Genomic DNA, 11,137 nt, shown 5'->3' on the forward strand with positions numbered 1-11,137 from the left:
GTGTGTGTATGTGGGGTGGGACAAAGGTACAATTTTGGGCTGGGGGGGGGGGAGCCGTCCTCTCTTCATGGACAATGAAATAACCATCCTCCTTCCCCTAATTCTTCTCCCCTCATCGGAGCTATCCATACACCTGAAAAACATGAGAGACCCACCAAACACAGGTGCTGGATATCCACAGTAGAAAGGGAATATGTGGGAAATCTTTTACACGTTGCGGTCTACCAACGTTCCTGTCCTTTCTTCTACCGCCTCCTAATCAAAAGAAGAACCCAGGGCCAGGATAGGGGCTGACACACCTGGGCCCTCTTCACTCTGTGACAGGAAGTAGATCTGAAGATTTCTTGGGCATGCCCTTTGCCTCCCTCTCCCATGCCCTGCTTCCTCTCCTTTCCTGCTTCCCTCACATACCTGTATGTGCACTGACATACAACGTTCACAAAGACATAATGCCGAATGGAGCATAAAGCTACCGAGACTGGCAATTTTGCTGACCCAGGCAAATACAAGAAGGCTTAAGACAGGAAGTTCTAATGAGAGAGGGGAATAGTGTATGCTTGTTGCCACAAGGAAAAGGGGTATGAGGCAAAGATGAGGGCTTTGCGTTGGGACCCTCTAATTTAAGGAGCCAATGTAAACTACAGGAAATTTTCGAGTCTTCCTCTGGAGCTACTCCATCTCCCTAGCCACTGGTGCAGTGGAAAGATACCTCCACTAAGAGTTAGGATTTGGAGCTTTGAGTCCCAGCTCTTGCCTTTTGAAGCCTCAGTTTGTTCATGGGTGAGATGAGAATAATAATAATTGCATCTAGAGTTTATTGAGAGCAATTAAAGTAACATGTATAATATCCTCTGTAAATATAAACCTTTATATATATGAATTACTTTTTTATTATTAAAATTAATTATTAATATCATTTTCTCTATTGGAAAAGGGGAGGATTTCTCAGCCTATATTCTGACACTCTGGGTGGAGTGTGTGTGTGTGTGTGTGTGTGCACGCACAGGCGTGCAAGAGCGGGTGTGTGTGCACCTTTGTATCTGAGTTGGATTGGGGAAAGAGAATAGGAAAACAAATTGGGAAGGCTTCTCCTTGTACTTTAAATGCCCCTCCTTTTTTCTCTCTTTTGAAATCCATCTTTTCTTGTGTTTGTCTTTTAAGGTTTTTTTTTTTTTCCTCTACAACTGTTTCTTAGCATCTTTTTGTCTTATGCGGTCTCATTTCTCCTCTCCTTGGTTCAGGACCAGCTTGGGATGAAAGAAACGTGAGGTATCAGGAGGGGTGGCTTAAGAGGCAATTTTGACTCATCGGGCTTCATCTTTCCATTCAAGGTCTTTCCTTACCCCACTGGCTTCCAATAGAACTCTAGACATGCAGCAACAGTGCATTAACTAGAACACCAGATTTGGAGGCAGTGGATATGGATTCAAATTCCAATCGCTATTTCCTACTTCTTTTCTTGGACAAAGCACTTAACTTCTCTGGGCTTCAGTTTCTTCATATAAAATAGAAAGATTAGACCAGACAATTTCTTAAGATCCTCACCTTTTCTAAATGCTGTGATCTTAGTAGCAGACCAGGTGGGCAGGGGAGGCAGCCATTGTACTCTATCTTCCTCTGGAGTGTAGTGCTGATTCCCCATTTGCCTGTTTCCTGGGAACACAGGGGGACGTGATGTTTATTTATGGATCAGAGAATTAAGTTTGGAGAAATCTTAGGTAGAGGTAGGGGTGAGGAAAATAGGCAAATAGGCAAAAGACATGAAGAAAAGGAATGGTAACCAAAGAAGGGTCTTTACACGGAAGTGAATCAGTCGTTCGATTCATCAACAAGTATTTGTTAAGCATCTATGTGTCAGACATTGTACTGGACATATGTACAAAAAATGAAACCATCCCTTCTCTAAAGGAGATTACATTTTAATAGGGAAGTGTAGATGATGGGCAGGTTTGGAATGCCTTTGGGTGGGGGAGTGAAGGACAGAGAGAGAAGCCTTGGGGTTAGGGAGGGAGGTGAACCCAGGACAGAAAGAAGTAAACAAGGGGACAATAACAGGAGGGGCGGGGATTGGTGCTGCTGGGAATCAGCCCCCTCACATTTTCCGATGTGAATCGAAACAGTGAGCCCCAGAAGAGGTAGGAGGGGGGCAATTGGGAGGGGAAGTGGGGACTGTGGGGGAGAAAGAGGAGGAGGTGAGGGGGCAAGGTCCTCAGAGGAGTTATCATTGCTACTGGGAAGCCAAGACATCAGAGAAGTACTCCATCCCAGCACTTCTCTCTTTGGTCTTTATTCCTTCAACCCCCTCTGAATTTTTCTCACCTGATTTCTCTCTCCATTCCTCTTGTCTTCTTATTTCTTGCTTTCTACCTCTATCTCCTGCCACCTGATCTCAGGCTCTATCTTCCTCCTGACATCCTCTTCCTCCCTACATCTCCCTCCTCTCATCTCTATCCTGTTCTTTCTTGGAGGGCTCTATCCAGGCCTCCTTGAAGAAGAGATGCTGTGGGAGGTGAGATCCCTAACTCAATTTCTGCTACTGCTGCTGGTTGCCAGAGGTAAGCTGCAGAGAGGGGCTAGTCTGAATACTTGGCATTGGGTGGATGGAATTCTCCACAAGATTACCTGGAGACTGCCACAGCTTTGAGTGGGTTGTCTTAGAGTTTTCCTCAGGTAGATTTACCTGTCCCTGGAATTTGGAGTCATTGTCCCCAGTTTCTACCTCAATTTCCCCAGCTTCTCTTTTTCTACAGCAGGGACTCAAATGCCCAGCAAAGAAGTCCAGGTGGTGTGGGGCAAAGAGGGTTTCCCTGTTCAACTCCCCTGCATCCTCTCAAGCATCCAACAAAACTTCTCTCGGGGGCATAGTTCTATTTGGAAGGTGACTGTCACCTGGCAGCGCTGGCAGGACAGGTATGGAGCTCAAACTCAGAAACCCAAATATCTAAATCCCAAATCAAACTATACTGATAACTCTTTCCCCCTCAAATTATACTGTTCCTCCCCGGCTGTCACGGTTTGTTCCCTTGTCTAGGCCCTTTGTTCAGCTTCCGAAACTTTCCAGTCATTTCCCCTCATGTTCTCCTTCTTGTCTCTTTTGCCTGGCCTTGCCTATTTTTTAATTCCCTCCCTCCCTTGGAGATGCTCTAGCTTATGTAGCCTGGATTCTACTTCGTACCCCCAGTCTCTTATTACCCCCTACCTATTTCAATATCGCTCTCCTTAAGAAATGGGCCCCTGCCATTCTAGCGTCCTATGGACTGCTTTTGTTCAATAACAATCTAATCACTTCTCTTGGGGTCTCCTTGTCCCCATCACTCTCCCCCTCCTTCATATATGTAACGGAAAAAGAACTGGAATGAGTATGTGGTGACTGTGACATTTCCCTTTTGCATTTTAGTTTTCTCATCTGTGAAATGAGAGGAAAGGATTAGATTATCTTTAAGGGATCCCAGCTCTAAGCTTCTGTGATTTCTTCTTTATCTCTCTTTCTTTTCTTTCCCATCAACCCCAAACCTTATCTTTGTCTTTATAATTTAGGTATCATCCCTTCTCTCAGATAATTTATCTCTTTCTTTCTGGCTCCTCTATCCTTTTTCCTTCCACAGGACCCCCCAGGCCAGATGGTACACAGTGTTCAGGGTGGGGCCAGGTGGTTTGCGGAGCTTTAGGCTTTCCCTACAATCCAGGCTGCAACTGGGAAGGCTCGGCCTCTACCAGGGAGACTTCTCACTATGGCTGCATCCGGCTCGGCTCACAGATGCTGGGGAGTACAGAGCCCGGGTCCAATTTGAGAATGATGATTTGCAATGTCACCTTTGCCTTCGCTTTGGCCAAGCCTCTGGTAGGTAAGAGGGAGGCAATGAACTGGGGAAGCTGGGCCAGGAAAGGAGGAACGAGGTTACAACCTCCTGAGAGCTTGTTCAGAGAGAGAACCTCTCAGGTTAGGGTCTTTAAGGAAAGGACAGGACAAATCATGGTTTTAGAGCTATTGCTGTCCTTAGAGGTGATCTAGTTGAGCTCCCTCATTTTTCAGATAAGAAAACTGAGGACTGAGAGGTAACTTGCCTAACATGACATAGGTAATAAGAATGTGGATAATAAAGAACATGAACTAGAAGTATTAATAGGAAGTAAACCTGATCTCTCAGCTATTGCCTTTATGGGAGGTGACACACGACTATCCTGTAATCCAGAGCAAGGCTGAAAGAGATAGGGGGTAATAAGAGATTGGGGGCAGGAAAGACAGGGGAAGGACCAGGATCAGGGACTGGAGTCTCCTACCCTGATAGACAAATCCAGGCTCTGCCACTTAACTAGCTGTGATGGTCTCAGGCAAACCATTTAACTTTCCTAGACCTCAATTTCCTGACCTTAAAGTTGGACCTTGGGATCATTTCCCAAGACTAACTTTAAATTTGACAGAGCATATGAGGAGCCTTCACTGTCAGCATCACTCCCCACCCCCACTCCAGAAACCTTGAAACCACATCATAGAGAAAAAAAAAAATTCTGGGGGAGAGGAAGAAGAGGGTGGGGTCAGAGGTGAGCTAAATTAAGAGAAGACTGGTGGAGACATTGTATCATTATCTTCTTCCTACTCAGAGTGTGCAGGAGGGATTTAAGACTCCTCATCCAAAATGAGGGACCAGAATATGATTTATTCATACTTTGTAGCAGGAGAGAAAGGGCAGGGAGGAGCCTATGGGTGGGCTAGGAGAGTGGGATGGGTAAGAAATATGATTTAATTCATACATGAGATATACCTGCTATGTGCTAGGACACAGTGCTAGGTGCTAGGTGCATAGTTCAGAGTATGAGACTGTGAAGGAATTGATAATGTAATTGTGGAAATATCCTGGGAGTGAAAATGTCTTTTTACCTCCTTATAGTGACTGCCAGCCCTCCTGGACCCATTGTGATCTCAGGTCTGGTCCTTCTGAACTGTTCTTTTAGCCGTCCTGACCTCCCAGAAGCTGTACTCTGGTCTCGAGGTCGGGTACCCATAACCCCATCTTCCCAGCATTTTCCACTTGGGAGCCTCCTCTTCTTGCCTCATGTCACTCTCTCAGATGCTGGGCCCTGGAACTGCTGCGTTGTCTATCCAGATGGATTCCATGTCTCCATTACTCACCACCTCAACGTCCTGGGTAACTTACAGCCTCCACTCCCCTCTTTCAGAATTTCTTTTCCTTTTCTACTATAACCTTCCTTTTTCTTTTATTCTCTATCTCCTCATTTATTCCCATTGGCGACAAAGCCAGCTTCTCCCCCTCCTTGCACTCTTCCCTCTAGACTTATCATCATTCTTTCCTGGCCTTAGTAAACTTCTTCCTGGCTCACCTCACTAGGCTTTTCCTCCATGAGCCTTCTCCTTTGTAATTATGATCCCCTGAGTGCTACTCCTTTGGCAAATGTTTTCATCCTTTTCTTTACCCAATAAGAAGCCAGAATTGGTTGAGGGTTCCCAGAAGCTTCTCCTTGGAGCCTTCAGCTCCTCCTACTTCCTGCTCAATCTTTCTCCCTCCTTTTTATTACCAGTCCAGCTGCCAAACTTCTCAGTACTGTTATCCCCCTCTGCTTATTAGTTCCTGTCTCCTCTCTCTGGAGGTATGAAGGCCTTTTCCTCCATAACTCCTGACTGGGAGAACTTTCTTTTCATCTCAGCCCCCCACCTCCCACCCACTCCCATCTCTAGTTCCTGTCTCCCCCTCTCTGGAGGTATGAAGGCCTTTTCCTCCATAACTCCTGACTGGGAGAACTTTCTTTTTCATCTCAGCCCCCCATCTCCCACCCACTCCCATCTCTAGTTCCTGTCTCCCCCTCTCTGGAGGTATGAAGGCCTTTTCCTCCATAACTCCTGACTGGGAGAACTTTCTTTTTCATCCAGCCCCCAATCTCTACTTCCTGTCACTCCCTCTCTGGAGGTATGAAGGCCTTTTCCTCCATAACTCCTGACTGGGAGAACTTTCTTTTTCATCTCAGCCCCCCAGTCTCTAGTTCCTGTCTCTCCCTCTCTGGAGCTATGAAGGCCTTTTCCTCCATAACTCCTGACTGGGAGAACTTTCTTTTTCATCCAGCCCCCAATCTCTACTTCCTGTCTCTCCCTCTCTGGAGCTATGAAGGCCTTTTCCTCCATAACTCCTGACTGGGAGAACTTTCTTTTTCATCTCAGCCTCCCACCTCTCACCCACCCCCATCTCTAGTTCCTGTTTCCCCCTCTCTGGAGATATGAAGGCCTTTCCTCCATAACTCCTGACTGGGGGAACCTTCTCTTTCATCTCAGCCCCCCAATCTCTAGTTCCTGTCTCCCCTTCTTTGGAGATATGAAGGCCTTTTCCTCCATAATTCCTGACTGGGGGTGTCTCCCCCTCTCTGGAGATATGAAGGCTTTTTCCTCTATAACTCCTGACTGGGAGAACCTTCTCTTTCATCTGAGCTCTCTTCTTCAAGGCCGACTTTCACACATATATCTCCCCACACCCTCCCCCTGCATCTTTATGCTCCCTTCCCCAGTCCCTGTGGCTGGCCCTTAAATTGGATTCTTCCCTCTTTGTAGGTCTGGAGCCCCTAACCCCGAAGACAGTGTATGTGGGAGAAGGATCAAAGGTGGAGCTTCCCTGCCATCTCAGCCCTGCTCTAGGAACTATGCCAGGGCTAATTGCCCAGTGGACCTTACCTTGGGGCAGAGGCAGCTGCCTTGTTCGGGGAGATGACAAAAGCAGCTTTGCCCTGAGGCTAGACCATGTGAGCAGAGCCCAAGCAGGCACCTACAACTGCAGCCTCAGTTTTCAAGGGCATCAGCTCAATGCCGTGGTCACCTTAGCTGTCATTACAGGTCAGAAAACAGGGAAAAGGTCCAGGCTGGCTATGGTTCTGGAAGTTAGAGAAGGAAGGGCAGTGGACAAGATAGTCAATAATGAATACACTTAATAATAAATCCTCATGAGATGCTGAACAGGGTGTTCAGGGGCTCAGTTCACTTCTGCTTACTTTCCTAGCCCTTGTAAAGTACCGAAAGTGCCAGCTGCCTCATAGACCTTCGGAAAAATATTACCTGATAAGTGATTCTCTCAGTCTTTGGCTAGAGAAGAGGAATGGGCTTTTAAATGTCTAGCAATGAGACATGGAGATTGCAAGAAAATAATTGTAGTAAAAGCTAGACTGATTTGCTAAGGGAGGTGGAATATACTTTGTAAATTCCCTCTTTATAAATAGGACCCATAGGTTCAGGATGAACTGTGAAACAGTAACAACTTTCTATATTGATCCACTGATCAAAGATCACGGTGCTCCAGCTTCTATTCCAACAAGTATTTATGTGCTAAGTTTGGGGGAATACTAATTAATAAATAAAAAAAAACCCTAGGATCATTTGGATTTTTCCTATGTTAAATATTCCCGAATCTGACCTAAGTAGTTTGAACACCTGCTGTACTTTTAGGACTCTTCCACTTTCTCCCCTTCGTTATTCTTTAGTTGTTTTGCATATCTGGCCATTCTTCCACTAGGCCTAGCTAGAACCTCTATTGAGGTTTGAGGAGAAGATACAGGGAGGGAAGGAACAAGCATTTATTAAGCACCTATTATGTACCAGGCACTGTGCTACTATTGCTTTATAAATAGTATCTCATTTAATTTTCACAACAACCCTGGGAGGTAGGTGCTGTTACTTTTGTCCCTTTTACTGACAAAACTGAAGCAGATAGTAGTTAAATGACTTGCCCAGGATCACACAGTTAGTGTCAGGGGCTAGATTTACAGAAGAAGGTTTTTATTTATAGAAAAAGAATAAGCTTTAAGGGAAAGAATGTAAAAAAAATAATAGTATTAAAGAGCTATTTGACTAGTGATAATTGGCAGGCCCTAAAATTCTTGCTTTCACACTATTGATTCTGAAATTCCTTCAAGTTGACTCAGGAAATTGGGCTACCATTTTTTGGCCCACAGACTTGCTCAGATTTCTTCTTTTTCCCAAGTTGCTCCAAGAAGACTTGGCTCTACTCTACTTTTCTAGGGAAGAATCACTGACAACTGCCCTCTTCCCTTGTGATCATATGCTATAATTACACATCATCAGGAATTTCATTCATGAATGCATTTATTCATTCATTCATTCATTCATTCATCCATTTATTCATTGGCAAGAATAGCAGAAATTATTATGTAAGAATAATATAATTTGTAGATGTTACTCTGATATCTGCAAAAGAATCTTCCTTAAAAAAAAACGGTATTTCTATACAAAATCTGACATGTAATAAACATTTATTATTTATTGGTTGAGGCACCATGCCATGGGGGACACCAAAAAGTATTAAACAGTCCCTGCTCTCTAATCAGTTGCATTCTATTTGAAGAGATGACCTATGCACTGATAAAATACTTCAGTACTTAGAGAATATGTAATTATTGCCACTTCCAGAGTTTATAAACACCTTTCATGCTAGTAGATGGTGTTTGAGAATGACTGGGATTGATGATGAACATCTCCAAATGTTGTTGTCCTGTTCTTGAACAGTAAACAGTTCATCATAAGCCATAGTCTAAGATTTTGCTTGTCTGGTCGTTAAGAACTCTAGGGTATTTCTATGTCATGATAAATAGGAGTTTCATATTAAAATATTTGCTGATTGAAAACTAACAATATAAGGTATACAGAGTTATTTTTGGCTATGATGTGTCTTCTGATCTTCAGTTTGCTATCACTGGCTGCCTATGGGATATATCCTAGATATCCTGTTATTTGCCTCAAACTCAGTATTCCTAAAAATAGACATCCTTTCCCCCCACACAGTTTCCCACCTAGACCTCCTTATTTTTGTAAATGGCACTACTATTTAGTCTTATCCAGGCTCAAATCTTCCTCTTGCCCATCTGATCCTTGGGGAATATAGAACAATTAGAGAGTGGTGAGATAGAGGGAACATGGCAGGGGAATGAGAATAGAATAAGGAGCTCAGGGTCCCCAAATGATCCTTCTCCCAATTTCCCACAGTGACTGCTAAGTCCTTTGGATCCTCAAGTTCCAGAAAAGGACTGCTTTGTGAAGTGACCCCAATGTTCGGGCAAGAGCACATCCTGTGGACCTCCTTGGACAACCAGACTCTGGAAAATCCACCAGGTCCTTGGTTGGAGCTGGGAGATGAAGAGCTACAGGTTGACCAGTGGCAATGCCAAGTATATCAAGGGGCACAACAATATGGAGCTGTAGTTTACAACCTGGGGCTTCAGAGCACAGGTGTGAGACCTCAAATCCTAGGACACCCCAACCTTAGCCTAGAATCCTGAACCCTTCTTCCAGATTCCCTACCCTGAACTCTCATTTCTGTCTTGCTCTTTCCCCAAATTTTATTCTCCACTTTGCCTCTGCCAGCCTGTCCCTCCTTCAACTACCATAATCTCCCGTCCTTCTCTGTGTCTTGTCTTACAGGGGCCCAACTATCTGAGAGGAACCCAAAAGCCCTGAAAGGAGGAAAAGAGCTCTCTCTTGTCCTCAGCCTTGGCATTTTACTTCTCCTCCTGTTCGGGGTGGGAGCTGCGGTGTTTCGCTTCCAATGGGGCCAGGTAATCTCTGGAATACACTTTCTTATCTTCAAGAAAGTAAATCCACAGTCCATGGGCCTATCCCCAAGATTCCCCTCCTAAGAGAACTCTTCTCACTGAGATCCTGTCCAAGAACCTTCGCCTCCCCACCGTGCCCCAGATCTTATCCCCTGTCTGCCTGGGGAAGGGGTGCATCCAGGAATGTGCTCCTGGGGTTTAAGAGAAGAGCTGGGGAGGGAAAGCAAGGATGGGTAGGGGCTAATTCTGCCAGATGGGGGGGAGCTGAAGTCATTATCCCTCCTTTCCCCTACAAGTTTCTCAGGAGTTTTTCTGCCCTGGAAGATGCAGCTCAAAAACCTCAAAGACAAAGCAAAGCAGAGGAAATGGAGCCAGAATGCCCGTGCCAGAGTTAGAGCCTGGAACATTGGCAGGAGTGGTCCTGACATAAAGAGGGGGCAGTCCTCTGAGAAGCAATTTCTTCCTTCCTGGAGTCTTACCTTCTGCACCAAATAAACCACTTCCTCAGCAGGATGGCCTGTGTTCCTCCATAACCTGTCCTGCCCCTATCTTTTACTGACTTGGAAGAGCTCCATTCCTCACCTCTCCAAGACCCACCTGGCTTCTCATCAGTTTAATTGCATTTCTATAGGACTTGTAAAATTTTACAAAGCACTTTCACTACAACTCTGTGAAGTGGATGGTACAAATATGATTCAGTCTCCATTTTACGGAGGAGGCTCAAAAAAATTAAGTGATTTACCTTTGGTTTTCCTCTCTCCATTTTTTTTTCTGCCTCTGTCTTTTTTTTGGCATATCTGTCACTGTCTCTTCTTCTAGTCTTGGCTTAGCCATTTTTTTTGAGGCTTCAAACAAGTCCCTACTCTAACCCTTCAACCCTGTTCCTAAATCTATACTTCCTTAATTTAAAACATGTTAGAATACACATTTTCTATTTTTTTAATGATGAACTTGACAAACATAAAAATAAATATGTCATCAAACAAAGACTGGAAAAAGGATTGTATATAAAACTATTGTGTCTGACTTTAAAAAAAATATGGGGGCAGTTAGGTATCACAATAAATAAAACATTGGGCTGGGAGTCAGAAAGGCTTATCTTTCTAAATTCAAATCTGGCCTCAGACACTTATTAACTGAGTAACTCTGGGCACTCAGAAGCCACTTACCCCTGCTTGCCTCAGTTTCCTCATCTGTAAAATGAGCTGGAGAAGGAAATAGCAGTACTATATATTTGCTAAGAATACCCCAAATAGGTTCATGAAGATTTGGACAAGACTGAAATGACTAAACTGCTACAAATACTACCCTTGAAACCAAGACTTTCTCTGCTTGTCTCTTAACCATTTTAAAAGTCTTTCTACTTTTTTGGGGGGTGTTTTAAATTTAATTGATATTTTTTTCTTTCTAAAAAATTAAAACCAAATCGACTCTAGATCTATATGCAATCTGTCATTTAGTTTACAAACTGTTGAGACATTCTTTCATCACCTTCCCAATAACTGATGTAATTACTGTAGATATTACCCTCAATTTTACTCTTTTGCTGATAAGGAAATGGGCCGAGACATTAAAT

At 44.2% G+C, this 11,137-nt stretch overlaps 1 protein-coding gene across 1 annotated transcript; it reads left to right on the forward strand.

Moving 5' to 3' along the window:
* The first annotated feature begins 68 nt into the window (after window positions 1-68).
* LAG3 (lymphocyte activating 3) lies at window positions 69-10,888 on the forward strand. Its single transcript, XM_074269052.1, has 9 exons — window positions 69-2,135; window positions 2,469-2,555; window positions 2,751-2,910; window positions 3,606-3,841; window positions 4,890-5,147; window positions 6,557-6,835; window positions 8,996-9,238; window positions 9,431-9,564; window positions 9,858-10,888. The coding sequence occupies exons 2-9, from the start codon at window positions 2,498-2,500 to the stop codon at window positions 9,954-9,956; spliced, it is 1,467 nt and encodes a 488-aa protein (XP_074125153.1). The 5' UTR covers window positions 69-2,135; window positions 2,469-2,497; the 3' UTR covers window positions 9,957-10,888.
* The last annotated feature ends 249 nt before the right edge of the window (window positions 10,889-11,137 follow it).

The sequence above is a fragment of the Sminthopsis crassicaudata genome, chromosome 5 (genome assembly GCF_048593235.1).
Source record: "Sminthopsis crassicaudata isolate SCR6 chromosome 5, ASM4859323v1, whole genome shotgun sequence".
In the NCBI taxonomy this organism is placed as follows: domain Eukaryota; kingdom Metazoa; phylum Chordata; class Mammalia; order Dasyuromorphia; family Dasyuridae; genus Sminthopsis; species Sminthopsis crassicaudata.